We start from the raw sequence: 23,141 nt of genomic DNA on the forward strand, positions 1-23,141 counted from the left end.
AGTAAAGCCACACAAAACTAAAAACCATAGAAGGCCATAGTAGAGAATGGTAAGCAATAAGTAACAAGAAAAATTCAAATTGGCTACAATGAATAAAACATAAGGACAGTTATGTTCTACATTTCATTACAACTGAAGGAGGATCGCAGAGGTCCTGTATGTCATTCATATCCACTACACTTGATTAATTAGATCTGCGTGTATAGCTTTAAATATTCTCCCATTAGCAGTTTCTGAAGATGTTGAAGTTGGTTCAGTTACTGAGAATCATTCACTACTGCAGATATTCCAGTTGTAGAAATGCAAAAAAGGTAGCACGGACCTCCATTTGTCTCAAAGGTAAAAAAAGCGGGGGGTGGGGGGGGGGGAAAATGTGTTTTTGTTTTGCTGTGGGGTGGGGGGTGGCATGTGTTGGGGAAGAGTGAGAGAGAGCGGGAGAGTGCGAGAGACTAAAGATGATGACCAGCCACCAGAGGGCCTTCCAGACCTTGGTTTGTTTCTTCAGGATACATGCACAGGCTGTTCACTCATCAAAAGCTGAAACGTTGCACTTTTTTTAAAAAAAGGTGACTTTGTCTGTGAAATCCCCGCTGTTCCTTTGGAGAAGAATCACCCCTCTCTGGAAGGTGACAAAAGATAAATATGCCACAGCAACAACTGCAGTGAGATGAAGAAATTCCGGGCCTGTCTCCACACTGTAGGGGCTCTATGAGAAGGTCTCATCACCACAGGGAAGGAAGAACAACAACTCTTTATACTAGTTGCATCTCAAATGAAAGCAAGTGAAACTTTAAAAATTCTACAAATTCTAAAAATGCTAAAAATTAAAAATTCTAAAAATTCCGAAATTAACAATTTCGGAAACGTTTGAATTAGGGAGTTAAGGAGAAGTCTTCAATCCTGCAACAATGTGGTTGCCCAATTCCAATGATTGGGCATGAGCAGTGAATTTTCAGGCAAGGTGATTGATGCCCCATTTCACTGGCAGCAGCTAACTGTATGCAACACTTCTTTACATTGAGGCACAAGAGATCAACATGAACTTGACAGAGGTTTTTCTCAAATAGGTCAACAAGAGGAATTTCAATATCTAAAAGAAGCTAGTAAACGATAACTATCCAGAGACCAAGAGGCCATTCTCTTCAAACTTGGCCAAGGCTGGTCCTGATCACAATGAGCTTTAAGACATTAAGGCTGAAGAATAAAAGGCTCCAGCGGATTTTCAAAAAATCTACAGAGGCAGCCTGCATTCGTGTGTAATTGCTAGGGAAATGTTCAGAGTGCAAAGATCAGTAGTTATTACTGTTGGAGGAAACATTCTGCTTTGAACAATAGGTGATGACTTTAGAGTTTAGATTAGATTACTTACAGTGTGGAAACAGGCCCTTCGGCCCAACAAGTCCACACCGACCCGCCAAAGCGCAACCCACCCATTCCCCTACATTTACCCCTTTTACCTAACACTACGGGCAATTTATGATGGCCAATTCACCTGACCTGCACATCTTTGGACGGTGGGAGGAAACCGGAGCACACAGAGGAAACCCATGCAGACACGGGGAGAACGTGCAAACTCCACACAGTCAGGAATTGAACCCGGGTCTCTGGCGCTGTGAAGCAGCAGTGCTAACCACTAGAAGAAGAAGAAAATCTTAAAAGTTACAACAAATATATTATGGCAATTTGCAGAAGACCATCAGGAAGTTAGCAAGCTCTTGCTGAGGATGGTGATCACCTGCAGAAAAAGAATGCTCTTTTGAAGAAAGCATTTGACACAAGGGAAGTTATCCAAATTGTCATAGAACCTTGTCGATCATCAAGCAGGAAAATCTTGCAAATCTTGGTCCAGTAGTCTATTTCTTCACTGATACAATTCTATACACTGAAAGGCTTCCAAAAATGTTCTTGGTAACAGAGCAGCTAGCATTACATTTCATTATGTTCACCCTCCCAGGTGTGACAAAGGAGCTAATGTATCCTATATGTCCTCCAAGAAGCAAGAACGCTGTGGAAAATTAATGCATCAAGCCAAAAAGACAGTGAAAGTAGAGTTTGGGAGGTGGACAGGGAAGAGAAAACATAACAGAGGCAGATATGAGTGAGCAAGCGAGGCAGAGGGGAGGGGGAAGAAGGTGACTGAAGCAAGAACTTAATTGGTTCATGGTTAAATGTTAATGGCTAGAGTGCTGTAAAATAACTTTGACAGTATAGATTAAAGGATTAATACTCTTTCAATTTCAAATGAAACTGTTAAAGTAATGTTATGATCCTGTTCAGGATCAATAACTTATTTAAAAATAGAGAAAGTTTCAAAAATTTCACCTACTTACGAAGATTCCACGGTTTTGAACAACCAACAAGCTTTACTATACAAGGTTAGAAATTTAAAATAATCCACAATATGTATAACATTTATAGTTTAACATTCAGAATTAACAAGAGATAAACATGAGAAATGGACAAGTTGTGGCTGAACACTCCATAGACAATATCAAATAGCAGATACAGTAAAAACAGATTCCACACATCACTCAGGAACCAACCCAGAAATCTTCGTCTCTTTCACTTGAACTGACCTATGTCAATTATTACGTCACACCATTTAAGCCACACTGTACATGAATGCCTATACACCAAGATGGTTGCAACTCCTTAGCTCCCCTGCTATCAATAACTGCTCACCTCCCAGCTACTCAATCTTCTCTCCTGTGGCTACATCCCAATGGTTGTCTAAAGACTGCACTTCATATCAAATTACTGGCACTATTGGAGCTCTCTACGTCTGAGCAGAACCTTACTGCCCATGAGCCATCCTGTGTCCTAACTATATTGAATTAGCTGACAGCACTCCAAAAGTTTGTACTTCCAAATAAACCTGTTGGACAAGAACCTGGTATTGTGATTTTTAACTCTGCCCACTCCTGTACAACACCAGCACCTCCATGTCTAGTTTTTTTAAAAAATAGAATCCCTACAGTATGGAAACAGGCCCTTCGGCCCAACAAGTCCACACTGACCCTCTGAAGGTTAACCACTGAGACCCATTCCCCTACCCTAATACTCTACATTTCCCATGACTAAAGCACCTAACCTACACATCCTTGAACACTATGGGCAATTTAGCATGGCCAATTCACTTAACCTGCACATCTTTGGACTGTGGGAGGAAATTGCAGCACCCGGGGGAAACCCACGCAGACACGGGAAGAATGTCTGTGTGAAGTCTGCACAGTTACCAGAGGCTGGAATCGAACCCCGGTCCCTGGCACTGAGAGGCAGCAGTGCTAACTACTGTGCTGCTCACCCTTCATGATCCAGGAGGATCAAAGCCAAAATCACCAGACATTAGGCCTGCTCTCACATGAGTGAAAATTACTTTAATCTGAGGGTTACCGTGCCTCAGGTGAGGGGAGAAGTTGAGAAGGAGAGTCCTTCATCGTAATCTCAGTGCAGTAATTAAACTTACATTGTTGGTGCCACTCTGCATTGCAAATCAGTTGTTCAACCAGAGGTAACCAACCCAATGTTAAAATGAATTATCAAGTAGCGATCACATCAGAACCTCAGAAATTACAGAAAACTGGCACTTCAGAGTCAACACAATTACTAGTAAGTATGTTTAGTTTAATACAAATATCTCTCAAGCTTTCAGAAGATAGGAGGGGAATCTCTCTAGAATAACACAAGTCTTTTTATAAGAAAAGTCTGAGCCTAAGTTATTAAATTGAAAATACAATTAGTTCAAGTTATTGACTTACATCTTCGGTGGTCACTGCCAGGACGCTTCTACTTTTCTTCATTGTAAGAATGATTATGATCAATGTTTCCAGCAGCTATGTCTCAGAGAAACAGAAAGCCAGTTCCTTACAAGCTTGTGTATCTCCTAAATCAGAGAACAAATAAATTAGAGTAGATAGAGTAGAAAGGCTGCAGTCAGGAACAGAGACTTGTAAAATTGCAATGCTGGCTCTGGACTCAGCCTAAATAAAGCACATGAAACAAGTACTAAGAAAAATACCTAACATAATTCAGTAATAAGGAGCCAAGCAATAAACTAACTGCAGTTGGAGCATTCTAGTAAAATAATAATAATAAGAATGTTTAGATTTTATTTAATTACCTTTCTTCTGCTGCTTCAAAAATCAAACAGAGCTATTTACTGATATTGTTCTATCCAAATTACATTCTAGCTGATTAACTAGAAAAGAGTAGTCTGACCTGGTTTCCTGTAATACTTTCATAATTTTTATTCATTTGTGGGATGTGGGCGTTGCTGGCCAGCCAGTATTTATTGCCTGTCCCTAGTTGCCCTTGAGAAGGTGGTGCTGATCTACCTTCTTGAACTGCTGTAGTCCACCTGCTGTGGGTTGACACTCAAATGCCATGAGGGAAGGGATTTCAGGATTTTGACCCAGCAACAGTGAATGAATGCCAATATATTTCCAAGTCAGGGTGGTGTGTGTCTTTCCTATATATCGACTGCCCTTGTCCTTCTAGGTGGAAGTGGTCATGGGTTTGAAGATGCTGTCTAAAGGATCTTTGATATTTTGCAGTGCATCTTGTAGCTAGTACACACTGCTGCTAATGAACATCGGTGGAAGAGGAAGTGGATGCTTGTAGCTGCAGTGCCAATCAAGCGGACTGATTTGTCATGAATGTTGTCAAGCTTCTTAAAATGTTGTTGGGGCTGCAAGCAGGGAGTATTCCATCACACTACTGACTTGTGCCTTATAGATGGCTAACAGGCTTTGTGGAGTCAGCTGGTGAGGAAATCCCCACAGTATTCCTAGCCTCTGACATGCTCTTGTAGCTACTGTGTTCATGTGGTGAGTCCAGTTGAGTTTCTGGTCAATGATAACCCCCAGGATGTTGATAGTGGGGGATTCAATGATGGTTACACCATTGAATGTTAAAGGGGCTGTGGTTAGATTGCCTCTTATTGATGATGGTCATAGCCTGGCATTTGTGTGGTCCTAATGTAACTTGCCACTTGTCAGCCCAAGCCTGAGTATTGTCCTGATCTTGTTGCATTTGAACATGAAATGCTTCAGTATCGGAGTTGTTGCAAATGGTGCTGAACAGTGCACAATCATCCATTGGCATGCTTCCCAACTTCTGTTATTACGATGAAGGGAAAGCCATTGAAGAAGCAACTGAAGATGATTGGGCAGAGGGCACTACCCTGGGGAACTCCTGCAGAGATGTGCTGGAGCCAAAATGACTGACCTCCAACAACCACAACCATAGTACGTTGTGTCAGGTAAGACTCCAACCACTGAAGAGTTTGTCCCCACATTCCCATTGAATTCAGTTTCTTCACAGCTCCTTGATGCCACACTTGTTCAAATGCAGCCTTGATGTGAAGTGCTGTCACTTCCACCTCACCTCTAGAATTCAGCTCTTTTGTCCATGTTTGAACCAAAACTATAATGAGGTCAGGAGCTGCGTGGCCCTGGTTGTACCCAGTCATTGCTGAGAAGATGCTGCTTGATAGCACTGTTGATGACACCTTCCATCACTTTACTGATGATAGTCCAGACTCTAACGGGGAGATAATTGGCTGGGTTGGATTTTTATGCACAGGACATACCTACAAAATTTCCATATTGTTAAGTACTTGTAATTGTACTGGAACAGCTTTGATAGGGGTGCAGCAAGTTCTGGAGCACAAGTATTCAGTACTATTGCCAGAATAGAGTCAGGACCTGTAGACTTTGTAGTATCCAGTGTCTCCAACTGTTTTTTGATATTACAGAGTGTATCAAATTAGCTGAAGACTGGTAGCTGTATTGCTGGTGTCCACTGTAGGAGGCCAAGATATATCACTTGCTCAGCATTTCTGGCTGAAGACTGCTGTGAAAGCTTTTGCACTGGCATGCTGGGCTCTTCCATCTTGGAGGATGGGGATATTTGTGGAGTCCTCCTCCTCCGGTGAGCTCCTAAATCATCACCATCTCCCTCATTTTTGCAGCAGCAGCAAGAGTGAGAGAGACAGAGAACCAGGGGGCTGCTGGGAAAATAAATTAAATCCTTTAATAACTTCTTGTGAATAGGTGGAGTGCACGCTGAGCAGGAGCAGACATGGGACTGCTGAGTAATTGAGGTAATATATTTGGGCGGTTGCTTGATACGAAATGCTACTTAGGTAGTGTCTCATTTATCCTTCTCTCACTAAATAAAAAGGCTCTGTGCACTGATTCAATAAGGTTACTAGTTTTTCCAATAGTCTCTTTGGGAATTCAGAACAGTGGGAATGATATTAGGACAACTGCATGCTCCTCCTTTAGGATGTGGGCAGTAAGGGTCACCACTGACTTCACCTGCAGGAAGTGAACCCAACTCCAGCTCCTCTGAAACTGCATTAGGGAATGGGAGCTGGAGCTGGATGAACTTTGGATCATTTGGGAGGCAGAGGAGGTTATTGAAAGGAGTTATAGGGAGATAGTATCACCTCAGGTACTGGAAAAACGGGGATAGGTTACAGTCAGGGGACAGAAAGGGAACAGGCAGAGAGAGCAGGGATCGATCCACTGTAGCCATTCTAGTCAGTAATAAGTATACCACTGTGGATACTGTTGGGACCAACCAGAGAAAAGCAATAGTGGCCAGGTCTCTGGCTATGTAGCTCAGAAGGGAAGGGAGGGAGAATAGAACAGCGCTAGTGGTAGGAGGCTCAATCATTAGAGGAATGGACAGGAGATTTTGTGGTCGTGAACGGGCCCCCAGAAGGTATGCTGCCTCCGAGGTGCCAGGGTCCAGGATGTCTCGGAGTCTACATGATTCTGAAGGGGGAGGATGAGCAGCCAGAAGTCGCAGTGCACATTGGCAATGACCTAACTAGGAAAAGGGATGAGGATCTTAAAAAAAAAGGTGATTTCAGGAAGTTATGTTGGAAGCTAAAAAGCAAGACAAGCAGATTAGTAATCTTAGTATTATTACCAGTGCCATGTGCTAATGAGGCGAGGAACAGGGAGCAGGTGCAGCTAAATACATGGCTACAGGGCTGGTGCAGGAGGGAGGGCTTCAGATACGTACATCATCAGGGTACCTTCTGGGAAGATGGGATCTATACATGAAGGACGGGTTATGCTTAAACTGGAGGGGCAATGCCCTAGGTGGGAGATTTTCTAGGGCACTTCAGGAGAGTTTAAACTAGTTTGGCAGGGATACTGGAACCAGAGCTACAGTTCAGAGGAGAGGGTAGTTGTTGAATGGTCAGAAATAGAATGCAGGGACTCTGTCAGGAAGGTGACAAAGTTGATAGGGAAAAAGGAGGAGTTAAGTGTGTGTTTCAATGCAAGGAGTGTCAGGAATAAAAGTGATGAACTTAGAGCATGGATCAGTATTTGGAACTACGATGTTGTGACCATAACAGAGATGTGGATTTCACAGGGACAGGAATGGTTACTAGATGTTCCAGAGTTTAGATCTTTTAAAAAGAACAGGAGGAGGGGGGGGGGGGGGGGGGGGTAAAAGAGGAGAGGGAATAGCATTGTTAATTAGAGAGTGCATCACGACTGCAGAAAAGGAGGTTGTTGAGGAAGGTTTGTCTATTGAGTCAGTATGTGTGGAAGTCACCAACAGGAACGGAGCAGTCACTTTATTGGGTGTTTTTATAGACACCCCAACAGCAGCAGAGAGATGGAAGAACAGATTGGACAGCAGACTTTGGAAAGGTGCAAATGTAACAGTTGTTGTTATGGGTGATTCCAACTGCCACAATATTAATTGGAACCTCCTTAATGCAGATGGTCTGGATGGAGCTGACTTGGTCAGGTGAGTCCAGGAAGGATTCCTGACTCAATATGTATATAGGCCAATAGGCGAACTGGGGGGAGGCCATATTGGATTTGGTGCCAGGCAACAAGCCAGGCCAGGTGTCAGGTCTCTTGGAGCATTTTGGTGACGGTGACAGTGACCACAACTGCCTCACCTTTTCCATAGCCATGGAGAGGGATAGGAACAGACAGTTTGGGGAGGTATTTAATTGGGGGAGGGAAAATTATACTGCTTTTAGACAGGAGCTGTGGAGTATAAATTGAGAACAATTCATGGGAAGTACACAACAGAAATGTGGAGGATGTTTAAGGAGCACTTGTTGAGAGTATTGGATAACTTTGTCCTACCCCTCCTAGTCCAGGAACTCCCCACATACGTTCAAGACACCACCCATGCCCTCCATCTCTTCAAGACTTCCGTTTCCCCGGCCCCCAACGCCTCATCTTCACTACAGATATCCAGTCCCTCTACACCTCCATCCGCCATGACCAGGGCCTACAAGCCATTTCTTCCTCTCCCGACGTCCCCAACAGTACCCTTCCACCGACACACTCATTCGTTTGGCTGAACTGGTCTACCCCTTAACAATTTCTCCTTCGAATCCTCCCACTTCCTCCAGACCAAAGCGGTAGCCATGGGCACCCGTATGGGCCCCAGCTATGCCAGTCGCTTTGTTGGCTACGTAGAACAGTCCATCTTCCATAATTACACCGGCACCACTCCCACCTCTTCCTCCACTACATTGATGACTGTATTGGCGCTACCTCGTGCTCCCGCGAGGAGGTTGAGCAATTCATTAACTTCAACACATTCCACCTTGACCTTAAATTTACCTGGACCATCTCTGACACCTCCCTCCCCTTCCTGGACCTCTCCATCTCCATTAATGATGACCGACTTGACACTGACATTTTTTACAAACCCACAGACTCTCACAGCTACCTGGATTACACCTCTTCCCACCCAACCTCCTGCAAAAATGCCATCCCGTATTCCCAATTCTTCAGCCTCTTCCGTATCTGCTCCCAGGAGGACCAGTTCCACCACAGAACACACCAGATGGCCTCCTTCTTTAGAGACTGCAATTTCCCTTCCCACTTGGTTAAAGATGCCCTCCAACACATCTCGTCCACATCCCGCACCTCCGCCCTCAGACCCCACCCCTCCAACCGTAACAAGGAGGGAATGCCCCTGGTGCTCACCTTCCACCCTACCAACCTTCGCATAAAGCAAATCATCCGCCAACATTTCCGCCACCTCCAAACAGACCCCACCACCAGGAATATATTTCCCTCCCCACCCCTTTCCGCCTTCCACAAAGACCGTTCCCTCCATGACCACCTGGTCAGGTCCACGCCCCCCCCTACAACCCACCCTCCCATCCTGGCACCTTCCTCTGCCACTGCAGGAATTGCAAAACCTGTGACCTCACCTCCATCCAAGGCCCTAAAGGAGCCTTCCACAGCCAAAGTTTTACCTGCACATCCACCAATATCATTTATTGTATCCGTTGCTCCCAATGCCGTCTCCTATACTTTGGGGAGACTGGACGCCTCCTAGCAGAGCGCTTTAGGGAACATATCTGGGACACCAGCACCAATCAACCACACCGCCCTGTGGCCCATAATTTCAACTCCCCCTCCCACTCTGCCGAGGACAGGGAGGTCCTAGGCCTCCTTCACCGCTGCTCCCTCACCACCAGACACCTGGAGGAAGAACGCCTCATCTTCCGCCTCGGAACACTTCAACCCCAGGGCATCAATGTGGACTTCACCAGTTTCCTCATTTCCCCTTCCCCCACCTCACCCCAGTTCCAAACTTCCAGCTCAGCACTGTCCCCATGACTTGTCCTACCTGCCCATTTTCTTTCCCACCTATCCCCTCCACCCTGTCCTATCACCTTCATCCCCTCCCCCACTCACCTATTGTACTCTATGCTACTTTCTCCCCACCCCCACTCTCCTCTCATTTATCTCGCCACCCTTCAGGCACTCTGCCCGTATTCCTGATGAAGGGCTTTTGCCCGAAACGTCGATTTTACCGCTCCTCGGATGCTGCCTGAACTGCTGTGCTTTTCCAGCACCACTCTAATCTAGACTCTGGTTTCCAGCATCTGCAGTCATTGTTTTTATCTACAGGCAAAGAATGGTAAAGCCTTGGATGACAAGAGAAGAACAGCTTCTGGTCAAGGGGAAGGAAGCTTGCTTAAGATCGAGAAGTAAGGATCTGGCATAGCTTGAGGATTACAGGGTGGTCAAGAAAGAGCTCAAAACTGGACTGAGGAGAGCTAGGAGGGGACATGAAGACACCTTGGTGGGAAGGATTAGGGAAAATGGAAAGGCGTTCTGCACGTACAGTGAGGAATAAGAGAATGATCAAAGTGAGGGTAGGGCCAATCAGGGATAGTGATGGAACTTGTGCCTAGAGTCTGAAGAGGTAGGGGAGGACCTAAATGGGTTTTTTTGCTTCAGCATTCACTCAAGAGGGGGACCTTGTTGATAGTGAGGTTAATAGGCTTAAAAAGATTGATATTAAGAAAGATGTGCTGGAAATTCTACCCGTCCCCAGGGCCAGACCAGATATATAGGGGAAAGTGAGGACTGTAGATGCTGGAGTACCAGAGTTGAAAAATGTGCTGGAAAAACACAGCAGGCCAGGCAGCATCCAAGGAGCAGGAGAATCGACGTTTCGGGCATAAGCCCCTCTTCAGGAATGAGGCTGGTGTGTCAAGCAGGCTGAGATAAAAGGTAGGGCGGGGGGAGGGGAAGAAGAAGGGGCGCTGGGAATATGATAGGTGGAAGGATGTGAGGGTGATAGGCCAGAGAGGGGGTGGGGGCGGAGAGGTCGGGAAAAAGATTGCAGGTCAAGAGGGCGGTGCTGAATCCGAGGTTTGGGACTGAGATAAGGTGGGGGGAGGGGAAATGAGGAAGCTGGAGAAATCTACATTCAGTCAGTGTGTTTGGAGGGTTCCTAGGCAGAAGATGAGGCGCTCTTCCTCCAGGCGCCGTGTGGCCAGGTCTGGCAATGGAGGCGGCCAAGGACCTCTATTGCCAGACCGTGGCCACACGACGCCTGGAGGAAGAGTGCCTCATCTTCCGCCTAGGAACCCTCCAACTACACGGGAGGAATGTAGATTTCTCCAGCCTCCTCATTTCCCCTCCCCCCACCTTATCTCAGTCCCAAACCTCGGATTCAGCACCGCCCTCTTGACCTGCAATCTTCTTCCCGACCTCTCTACCCCCACCTCCTCTCCGGCCTATCACCCTCACCTCCTTCCACCTATCGTATTCCCAGCGCTCCCTCCCCCAAATTCCCTCCCCCCCCCCCCCACCTTTTATCTCAGCCCGCTTGGCACACCAGCCTCATTCCTGAAGAAGGGCTTATGCCCGAAACATCGATTCTCCTGCTCCTCGGATGCTGCCTGGCCTGTGTTTTTTCAGCACCACATTTTTTAACTCCAGACCAGATATATCCAAGGTCACTACAGGAAACGAGGAATGAGATTGCTGCACCTCTGGTGATGATCTTTGCATCCTTTCTCTCCACAGGAATAGTCCTGGATGATTGGAGGAAGGCAAATGTTGTTCCTCTGTTGAAGAAAGGGAATAGGGAAATCCCAAGGAATTGCAGATCAGTCAGTCTTATGTCTGTAGTAAGCAAGGTATGGAAAGGATTCTGAGAGATAGGATTTATGACTGTTTGGAAAAAAACAGTTTGATTAAAAATAGTCAGCATGGCTTTGACAGGGGCAGATCATGCCTCAAGTCTTATTGAGCTCTCGGAGGATGTGATGAGGCATGTTGATGAAGGTCGAGCAGTGGATATGGTGTATATGGATTTCAGAAAGGCATTTAATAAGGTTCCCCACAGGAACGTCATTCAAAGAAAAGTTATGAGGTAAGGGATACAGGGAAATTTGGCTGTCTGGATTCAGAATTGGCTGGCTGAAAGACGACAGCGAGTGGTAGTGGATAGAAAGCATACCACCTGGAGGTCAGTGACCAGTGGTGTCCCGCAGGGATCTGTTCTTGGGCCTCTACGCTTTGAAGTTTGTAATAAATGACTTGGATGAAGAAGTGGAAGGGTGGGTTAGTAAGTTTGCTAATGACACAAAGGTCGGTGGTGGTACCAATAGTTGAGGGCTGTTGCAGGCTACAAGATATTGACAGGATGCAGAGCTGGGCTGAGAAGTGGCAGATTGAGCTCAACCTGGATAAATGTGAAGAGATTCATTTTGGAAGGTTGAATTTGAATGCAGAATACAGAGAATACAGAATTCTTCGAAGTGTGGAGGAACAGCTTGGGGTCCACGCAGAGATCCCTCAAAAGTTGCCACCCAAGTTGATAGGCTTGTTAAGGCAGCATATAGTGTTTTGGCTTTCATTAGCAGGGGATTGAGTTTAAGAGCTGCAAAGTTTTGCTGCAGCTCTATAAAACCCTGGTTAGACCACCGAAACATCGATTTTCCTACTCCTTGGATGCTGCCTGACTTGCTGTGCTTTTCCAGCACCACTCTAATCTAAGCTTTGGTTTCAAGCATCTGCAGTCCTCATTTTTGCCCACACTTGGAATACTACGCCCAGTTCCGGTTGCCTCATTATAAAAGGATGTAGATGCTTTGGAGAGGGTGCAGAGGACATTTACCAAGATGCTGCCTGGATTGGAGGGCATGTCTTATGAAGAGACGTTGAGCGAGCTTGGGCTTTTCACTCTGGAGAGAAGCGAGGTGACTTGATAGAGGCATACAAGCTAATGAAAGGCATTGATAGAGTAGATAGCTAGAGACTTTTCCCCAGGGTAGATATGGCTATCATGAGGGGTCATAATTTTAAGGTGATTGGAGGAAGGTATAGAAGAGATGTCAGAGGTAGTTTCTTTATGTAGAGAGTGTGTGGTGGGTGCATGGAATGCACTGCCAGCGGTGGTAGTAGAGTTGGAGACATTAGGAACATTTGAGAGACTGCTGGACAAGCACATGGATGGCAGTAAATAGAGGACGTGTAGGTTAGGTTGATCTTAGATTAAGATAAAAGCTCAGCACAACATTGTGGGTCAAAGGGTCTGTACTGTGCTGTACTGTTCTATGTTCATTCATGACTGGATGTGGCAGGACTACAGAGCTTAGATCTGATCCTTGGTTGTAGGCGCTCTTAATTCTATCTATCACTTGCTGCTTATGTTGTTGAGCATGCAAGTAGTCCTGTTAGGTGGCTTTACCACCTCTTCTTCAGGTATGCCTGGTGCTGCTCCTGACATGCCTGCCTGCACTCTCCATTGAACCAGTGTCGATCCCCTGGCTTCATGGTAATGGTTGATTGGGGGATATGCCAGGCCATAAGCTTACATATTGTGCTGGAGTACAATTCTGCTGACATTGTTGGTCCACAATACATTCTAGATGCCTAGTCTCGAGTTGCCAAATCTGTCCAGTTTAGTACAGTGATAGTGCCACACAACACAATGGAGATTATTCTCAATGTGAAGGCAGGACTTTGTCTCTACAATGACTTGGTGGTGGTTGCTCTTACAGATATCATCATGGACAGATGCATCTAGAGCTGGCAGATTGGTAAGGACAAGGTAAAGTATGTTTTCCCCTCTTGTTGGTTCCCTCACCACCTGCCGCAGACCCAGTCTAGAGGCTACATCCTTTCAGTCCTGACCAGCTCGATCTGTAGTACTGCTGCCAAGCCATTCTTGGTGGTGAACATGGAAACCCCCACCCAGGAGTACATTTTGTGCCCTTGCCATCTTTAGTGCTTCCTTGAAGTGTTGCTCAATATTGAATACCACAAATTCGTCAGCTGAGGGAGGATGGTACATGGTTATCAGGAGGAGTGTTCCTTGCCCATGTTTAATCTGAAGTCAGGAGACTTCACAGGGTCCAGAGTCAATGTTGAAGACTCCCATGGCAACTCCCTCCCGACTGTATAGCACTGTGTTGTCATCTCTGCTGGTTTGTCCTGCCAATGGTATAGATATATCCAATGATGATGATGGTGGTGGTGTCTGGGTCAGTCATACTCATCGACTCATACCTTACAGACAATGTCTGGGTGATACTTGACAAGTCTGAGAGTCAGCTCTCCCAATTTTGGCACTAGCCCTCAGCTGTTAATAAGGAGGACTTCACAGTATCAACAGGGTAGTTTCTACTGTTGTCTTTTCCAGTGCTTAGATCAATGCCAGGTGATCCATCCAGTTTCATTTCATAATAATGGAGTGTGTTTTGGAATTTATATTTTGACTAATATTTAAGGATATCGACTTTTTAGCACTTCTCATTTTAATTTATAGCATCCTTTTCTATGACTCCTCACCTATTTTATATTTAAAATAATAATTAACCCTTCTCTGGCACATTCTTGCCATGAATTCAAAGGTACTGCAGCAAGAGGACTGGTAATCAGACTGAAAAGTTAGATACATTAGTAACTGGGGACATTCCACCAATTTACATGGTCCTTTTTGAATTACTGATACCTTGCAAATGTCCAACTAATCAGCAGTATATTGCACCCGCCTGGAGTAACCTAAAGACCAATAAAATTTCAGGTTTAGCTCAAGTTGTACAAAATATATAATCCAAGAGATAATAAAGGTCACAAACTAAAATCTTAATTATTTTTGTTAGTATATCATGTATTGTTGAGCAGAATAGCAATGGAAAGAAATCAAGCTTTTATATAGTATTCAAATCTGAATTGTACTCTTATTCGAGAGAAATTGCAAATACAATTAAAGGTTTTGAACTCTTGCATTTCTTATTAAAAGTCTGCTGAATACAGGTAATGTAACAAGGTCTTGGATTAAGTCTCCTCTAGAAGGGACATAGCAATATTTGAGGCTCCTCCACCCTTGTCAATGGCTTTCCATCTTTTCTGATGCAACAACAGGATATTCCTCGAGACTACTGGCAAGTACTGACATGGAGATGGAGATGGAGGTCCTACACAGTGCCTTGGTACAGAATGACCTTTGACACAAAAATGAGCCAGAAGTATGGCATGTGGCTTAGGTAGTGGGGTGGGTAGGAAATACATTCTGCCCTAGCCACAGCATCAGGTTAAGGGATAATTTTAAACAGGTGGACCAGTCAATATGAAACAAAAACAAGGTGCTGTAGAAACTCAGCAGGTATCAACTGTAGAAAGAAAAATGAAGTTAATGTTTCACATCTAGCACCTTTCATCTGCAGACATGTTAATATATTGTGCAAGTTTCAGCAATGCACTGAATTTTTTTTGCTCTGATGTAGTTGTTATTTTTTAGATTTTAAAGTACTGACCTAAACTTTGTTAAATTTTTGCCAGGGCTCATGCTTCGTGCCCTAATTTAGGAATTTTTGAAAAGTGGCACAGATATACACAAGTAACACATTCAATTCATCAACTTGTATAAGAGGACTGAGCCAAGCACTATTTAGTACTTAACTGCTGCTCTTCAGCTTAATGCCACAATCTTCACCTGGAACCAAATTGTTCAAAAGCTACACTAACACAGAATTACCACTTTCATTCTGAATGGGATAGTTCAATTTACTAGAAAATGTCAAACAGGTTTACTTAACGGACAAACTCAACTTGCAGTCCCAAAGCAATTTGTGCATACGTCGTTTTCTCAATCTAACATGCTACTCAGTGCTGCTGGTCATATGGTGTCACAATGCTACTTGACTTATGAGCAGAATCAGCTCAAAGCAGTAAACCCAACACACTAATTTACATTTGCCAAAAGAATACTGATTTTTTTTCCAGATTTTAAGCAAACAACTACTCAGGAACTATGAAACAGAATATTTTTTTTTGTTAGACATTTGTCTCTTGTCTAATAATAGGCAGTGCTCTTTTCATTGATCTGAAACCATCTAAAAATCGGCAGATGTTCGCAGGGACAGCTGGAAAATGGGAAGCCTTCAGAAATGAGGTACCGAAAGTCCAGAGACACTCTGGTTAGTATGAAAGGAAATGATGGTAGGTATAGAGAATGACTGAAGAAATTGGGGTCTTGGTTAAGACAAAGAAGAAAGCATATGTCAGGTATAGACAGGATCAATCAAGTGAATCCTTACAGTATAAAGACAGCAGGAGTATACTTAAGAGGGAAATCAAGAGGGCAAAAATGGGACATGTGATAGCTTTGGTAAGTTGGGTTAAAGGAAAATCCAAAGGGTGTTTCAAATATATTAAGGACAAAAGGGTAACTAGGAAGAAAATAGAGCCCCTCAAAGATCAGCAAGGCAGCCTTTGTGTGGAGCCGCAGGACATTGGGGAGATACTAAAAGAGCATTTTGCATCAGTGTTTACCACGGAGGAGGATATGGAAGATATAGAATGTGGGGAAATAAATGGTGACATCTTGAAAAGTGTCAATATTACAGAGGAAGTGCTGGATGTCTTGAAACGCATAGAAGAAGTGGATAAATCTCCAAGACCTGATCAGGTGTACCCTTGAACTCTGTGGGAAGCTAGGGAATTGATTTCTGGGCCCCTTGATGAGATATTTGTATCATTAATAGTCACAGGGGAGGTGCTAGAAAACTGGAGGTTGGCTAACGTGGTGGCAGTGTTTAAGAAGGGTGGTAAAGACAAGCCAGGGAGCTATAGATCAGTGAGCCTGATGTCAATGCTGGGCAAGTTGTTGGAGGGAATCCTGAGGGACAGGATGTACATGTATTTGGAAAGGCAAGGACTGATTAGGGATAGTCAACACAGTTTTGTACGTGGGAAATCATGTCTCACAAACTTGACTGAGTTTTTTGAAGAAGTAACAAAGAAGATTGATGAGGGCAGAGCAGTAGATGTGATCTAAAGGGACTTTAGTAAGGCGTTCGACAAGGTTCCCCATGGGAACTGATTAGCAAGTTTAGATCTCGTGGAATACAGGGAGAACTAGCCATTTGGATACAGAACTGGCTCAAAGGTAGAAGACAGAAGGTGGTGGTGGTGAAGGTTTGTTTTTCAGATTGGAGGCCTGTGACCAGTGGAGTGCCCCAAGGATCAGTGCTGGATCCACTACTTTTCGTCATTTATATAAATGATCAATGTGAGCTTAAGAGGTATAGTTAGTAAGTTTTCAGATGACACCAAAATTGGAGATGAAGTGGATCTTGATCAGATGAGCCAATGGGCTGAGGAGTGGCAGACGGAGTTTAATTCAGATAAATGCGATGTGCTGCATTTTGGGAAAGGAAATCTTAGCAGGACTTATATACTCAATGGTAAGGTCCTGGGGAATGTTGCTGAACAAAGAGAGCTTGGAGTGCAGGTTCATAGGATAGTGAAGGTGGTATTTGGTATGCTTTCCTTTTTTGGTCAGAGTATGGAGTACAGGAGTTGGGAGGTCATGTTGCGACTGTACAGGACATTGGTTAGGTCAATGTTGGAATATTGCATGCAATTCTGGTTTCCTTCCTATCAGAAGGATGTTGTGAAACTTGAAAGGGTTCAGAAAAATTTTACAAGGATATTACCAGGGTTGGAGGATTTGAGCTATAGGGAGAGGTTGAATAGGCTGGGGCTGTTTTCCTTGGAGCATCGGAGGCTGACGGGTGACTTTATAGAGCTTTATGAGTGGGCATGGATAGGGTAAATAGACAAGGTCATTTCCCTGGGGTGGGGCAGTCCAGAACTAGAAGGCATAGATTCAGAGCGAGAGGGGAAAGATATAAAAGAGACCCAAGGGGCAACTTTTTCATGCATACGGTGGTGCATGTGTGGAATGAGCTGCCAGAGGAAGTAATGGAGGCTAGTACAATTGCAACATTTAAAAGGCATCTGGATGGGTATACGAATAGGAAGGATTTGGAGGGATATGTGCCTGGTGCTGGCAGGTGGGACTAGATTGGGTTGGTATACCTGATCGGCATGGACCGAAGGATGTGTTTCCATACTGTACATTTCTATGAAATTCAGAGAAATCATGTTAGTCATAGCTGATGGTATAATACAGCACAGAACATGATCATTCAGCCCATCAGCCTTGTACCAATTCTTTGAAAAATGGTATCCAGTGGAGATCTGTTCAGTTCCTCTTGTCGTATAGCTCTTCAATTTTCCCTCAAAATGCACACACATATCCTGTGTAATATTTTTCCTCTCAGTCCACGTTCGATACTTTTTCCCATCATCTTTTACACTAGTGTCTTCTGGTTGCATAGCAGATGTGTCAGTCAAGTTTCTTATTTACTCTATCAAACTCTGGTCATTTCTAATATCAACCTCTCCTTAGCCTTTCCTTCTCAAGGGAGCACAATTCCATTTTAGTGGTCCATGTAACTGGCAATTTAATCCTGAAACCTATTATAGTAAATCATCTCTATACTTCCTCTAATGCCTTAACATTCTTCCTAAAATGGATGGTCTTGAATTGGAGCCGCATTAATCCATAGAACCATGGAAATCGTACAGCACAGGAAGGGTCCATTTGGTTCATACTGTTCATGCCCAGCAGAAACTGACCAATATTTTACCGTCGGAGAGTTGAGCAGGATTTTGGTGATCAGACCTCTAATATTGGTGCAGGGTCAGAGACAGGGCTACCACTAGGGGTAAATACCTGACAGGCAATATATGCCTTACAAGATTGGAATAGAATAGCCTTTACTGTCGCATACACTCAAATGAGTTCAGTGAAAAATTTGTAATGTCACCACTTTGATGCTATTTTTGGTACAGGATACCCAAATGTTTGTTACAGAATTGAAAGAATGAGAGCAAAAAAAAAGTTGAGCATAGGAATAGAAAGTTTTAAAAATTTAAAATAAAAGAATTACTCAAAGTCCAGGATAAAAGCATCTTTAAAAAGTACTCAAATTACAGTCCTTTTCACCGAGTCTGTGCCCACCACGCTTCAGAACGTAAGGCCTCGCTGCCTCCTTGCACTGGCCCCTGGCCCAGAACCCGCTTCCAGGACTCATCTTACAGGCTGCCTCCCACACCAGAGTCCGGCCCTTGACTTGCCTCCCACACCAGCATGGTCTCTGACTCATTTGGCCTGAACTCGGGCCATTCTCTCCTTGCGGGGGGGGGGGCGGGGAGAGAAGGGCGATAGGGAAAAAAAAACTGCGGAAAAAAAAAGAAAACAAAAGAAAGAAAAAAAGAATTCGAAAAGCAGAGGAGCTCTACTGCCATTTTGCACCAGGTGGTGCCTGGTAGTTAATTCAGCCAGACTTCATCTGGTCAGCATTAAGAGTCTGACTAGCCTTTCAAAGAGGTGGTGTATATTGTTTCTCTGAAAGGAAGCTGATCTGTGTGATCACATCATTTTGTAAACTTCTATCAGGTTGCCCTTCATCCTCCAGCATTCAAATAAAAACCAACCAAGTTTGTCCAATCTCTCCTATACATAATACCCTCCAAAACCAGCCAATATCCAAGTAAACCATTTCTGTACTCTCTCCAAAGCCTCCACATCCTTCTGGTAGTGTGATGACCTGAAATGTACACCATATTCCAAATATGGCCTAAATTTCTATACAGCTGCAACATGACTTGCAAGTTTTGATACTCTTCTGTCCTGACCAATAAAAGGCAACCATGCCATATTCCTTCTTGGCACCTTACCTTTAATGTTGCCACTTTCAGGGAACTTGTATGCTGAGATCCCTCTATGTTGATGCTACTTAGGGTTCTGCCATACATTGAACTTGGGAGGGAAGTATGCAATCTTCCAGAATGCACCACCTCATATTTATCCGGATTAAACTCCATCTTTCATTTCTCCACTCAAGTCTCCTATTGTCTCCTTTGGCAATCCTGCTCAGTGTTCACAGCTTCCCCAATCCTCATTGTCATCTGCAAACTTACTAATCAGGCCACCTACATTCTCCTCCAAATCATTTATATATTAAAACAACAGCAGTCCCAGTACTGATCCCTATGGTACACCGCTGGTCCCAAATATCCAGTCAGAAAAAAAAAAAATCTTACTACTATGCAGATTTCTACGGCTAACCAGTTCTGGAGCCATCTTACCAAATCACTCAGATCCCACATGACTTCACATTTTGGACCAGAGGTGTGCAGTTCTGATAACCACTCAATAAGAGCAATGTGAAGGCTTTGGGGAGAGTGTAAAAAAGAAATTTAACAGGATGTTGCCTAGAGTGGAGTTCATTAGCGATAGGAAAGATTGGATGAACTTGGATTATTTTTGTTAAGTTATTGGAACCTAGGGGGTGACCTGATAAAAGTACATTTAAGTATTAGTGGCATAGATAGAGTGGATAGTCAGAGTCTTTTTCCCAGGTGTAAATAGTCAAATACTAAGGGGCGTAGGGTTAAGGTGAGAGGGGAAAGTTTAACTGAGATAGAGGGTGGTAAATTCTTGGAATGTGCTACCAGCGAGATAGAAGTAGTAAATATAAAAAAAGTGTTTAAATGTCATTTAGACAGACATATGAACAGGGAACAAAGAGAGGAATATGGACCATGTGCATGTCAAAGGGATTAGATAGACTGGCATCATGGTTGGTATAGACATGGTCGGCTGAAGGACCAGTTTCTGTACTGTCGATGTTCTATATCCTATGTACTACAGACTATATAATCTGTGATGTGATTAAATCTAATAATGCAATTTATGTATATGGGTATACCATCAAATCAAGCATGTTCTGTGAAATGTAATGCTTCCTGAAAATCATAACAGACAAACATCTAATCCTCTTTGCAGGTTAGAGCTAAAGAGGAAGCTCCATGCTCATTTAAGCTCAGAGCCATACAAAGCTAGAACAAATCTCAAAAATGAAACAATCTGTTAATACAGCAGCACTTAGATCCCGGAGTATAAATATTCCAAAATTCAACTTCTGAGAACTCATCTTAAAAAGTAATTACTACAAATTTAAACAAATGCATTTGCAAAGGGATTCCTGGCTTTGAAAAGATATTTTTAATAATATTTCATAGAAAAAGAGATATTTTAATATCACAAATACAAGATACAATTGAAAATAATACAATGAAAGAACAAAAATTAACACAAACCGCCATGTACAAATGTGTAAATGTATAAAAATATATAAAATCCAACTCACTAAACTAATTAAATGAATAATAAAACAACAAAATAATAAACAAATAAACAAACAAAATAATAATAAAAGGTCAACAAGACAAAACACTAACTCTGATATCAAAAGCATTAGTTTTCATTATTCATACATTCACAGATCGCCCTCTCTGAATATTGGACTCTTAAAGCACAATCATTGTGGCTATATAAAAGCCCTTATTAGTGTGGCAGACAAATCTGTCTCCAGGTAGTCCAAAAATGGCCATGTCTTACAGAAATTCTTAGTTTTATGGTGTACCATACTTAGAGTCAGAGATATACAGCACCGAAACAAACACTTCAGTCCAACTCATCCATGTCAATCAGATATCCCAACCCAATCTACACCCACCTGCCAGCACCTGGCCCATATTCCTCCAAACCCTTCCTATTCATATACCCATCCAGATGCCTTTTAAATGCTGCAATTATACTAGCCTCCACCACTTCCTCTGGTAGCTCATTCCATATACGTACCATCCTCTGTGTGAAAACGTTGCCCCTGTAGGCTTCTTTTATATTTTCCCCTCTCACCCTAAACTTACCAACTGAACCTCTTATGCTCACATCCAAATTATTTATGTAAATGACAAAAAGTAGTGGACCCAGCACCGATCCTTGTGGCACTCCACTGGTTACAGACCTCCAGTCTGAAAAACACCCTTCACCACCACCCTGTCTTCTACCTTTGAGCCAGTTCTGTATCCAAATAGCGAGTTCTCCCTATATTCCATGAGATCTAACCTTGCTCACCAGTCTCCCTTGGGGAACCTTGTCAAGTGCCTTATTGAAGAAGTCCATACAGATCACATCTAACTCTCTGCCCTCAATCCTCTTGATTTGAGTTTTTTGAAGAATGAACAAAGTTTGAGAGACATGATTTCCCACGCATAACGACACGTTGACTATCCCTAATCAGTCCTTTCTGTTCTAAATGTGTGTACATTCTGTCCCTCAGGATTCCCTCTAACAACTTGCCCATCACAGACATCAGGCTCACTGGTCTGTAGTTCTCTGGCTTGTCCTTACCACCTTTCTTAAATAGTGGCAACACGTTAGCCAACATTCAATCTTCCGGCACCTCCCCTGTGACTTTCGATGATACAAATATCTCACAGCAAGGGGCCTAGCAATCAGCTCCCTAGCTTCCCACAGAGTGCGAGGGTATACCTGATCAGGTCCTGGGAATTTATTGACCTTAATGAGTTAAGACATCCAGCACTTCCTCCTCTGTAATATGGACATTTCAAGATGTCACCATCTACTTTCCTACATTCTGTATCTTCTCCATAGTAAGCACTGATGCAAAATACACATTTAATATCTCCCCCTTCTCCTGCAGCTCCAAACAAAGGCCACCTTGCTGATCTTAGAGGGGCGCTATTCTCTCCCTAGTTATCTTTTTGTCCTTAAAATATATTTGTAAAAACCCTTTGGATTCTCCTTAACTCTTTGCTAAAGCTATCTCATGTCCCCTTTTTGCCCTCCTGATTTCCCTCTTAAGTACACTCCTACTGCCTTTATACTCTAAAGGATTCACTTGATCTATCCTGTCTATACCTGACATAAGCTTCCTTCTTTTTCTTAACCAAACCCTCAGTTTCTTTAGTCATCCAGCATTCCCTATACCTATCAGCCTTACCTTCCACCATAACAGGAATAGACTCTCTCTGGAGTCTCGTTATCTCATTTCTGAAGGCTTCCCATTTTCCAACTGTCCCTTTACCTGCGAACATCTGCATCCAATCAGCTTTTGAAGATTCTTGCCTAATACCATCAAAATCGGCCTTTCTCCAATTTAGAACTTCAACTTTTAGATCTGGTCTATCCTTTTCCATTACTATTTTAAATCCAATAGAATTATGGTCACTGGCCCCAAAGTACTCTCCCACTGACACCTCAGTCACCTGCCCTGCCTTATTTCCCAAGAGTAGGTCAAGTTTTGCACCTTCTCGAGTAGGTACATCCATATACTGAATCAGAACTGTAAGATAATCCAAAGGGGATATGCTCCATAACAACCTCACACCAACCTAGACAAGTCTGGGGGATTTTCAGACACCCAACCTAACAAGATATTCTTTCTTGCGCAGAAGGTGAGGATGTTGAAAAGGTTTTTCTTATGCGCATCTACAGGGAATGAACTGGGCAGGCCGAGGAGAGAGATTGGGTCCTTCTCCACCCTGACATTTAAAGTTCCCTCCATTGCACCTGCCACAGCACTCCAGTATATTTGAAGCCTGCCACAGGACCAGAGTATGGGCATGCTTACTTTACATTGTCTAACTTTACACTGGGGCAAACTG

The 23,141-nt window shown here is 43.6% G+C and overlaps 1 protein-coding gene across 1 annotated transcript in view; it reads right to left on the reverse strand.

Moving 5' to 3' along the window:
- Positions 1 to 23,141, reverse strand: part of pde4ba (phosphodiesterase 4B, cAMP-specific a) — a 629,074-nt gene that overhangs the window by 464,099 nt on the left and 141,834 nt on the right. Inside the window, exon 2 of the mRNA XM_043699422.2 lies at positions 3,759 to 3,883. Within this exon, the coding sequence (XP_043555357.1) occupies positions 3,759 to 3,800 (42 nt within the window). The 5' untranslated portion in view covers positions 3,801 to 3,883. The remainder of the gene's footprint in view (positions 1 to 3,758; positions 3,884 to 23,141) is intronic.

The sequence above is a fragment of the Chiloscyllium plagiosum genome, unplaced genomic scaffold, assembly GCF_037043375.1.
Source record: "Chiloscyllium plagiosum isolate Xiang-an unplaced genomic scaffold, Cpla_swu_hap1 HiC_scaffold_9, whole genome shotgun sequence".
NCBI lineage: Eukaryota > Metazoa > Chordata > Chondrichthyes > Orectolobiformes > Hemiscylliidae > Chiloscyllium > Chiloscyllium plagiosum.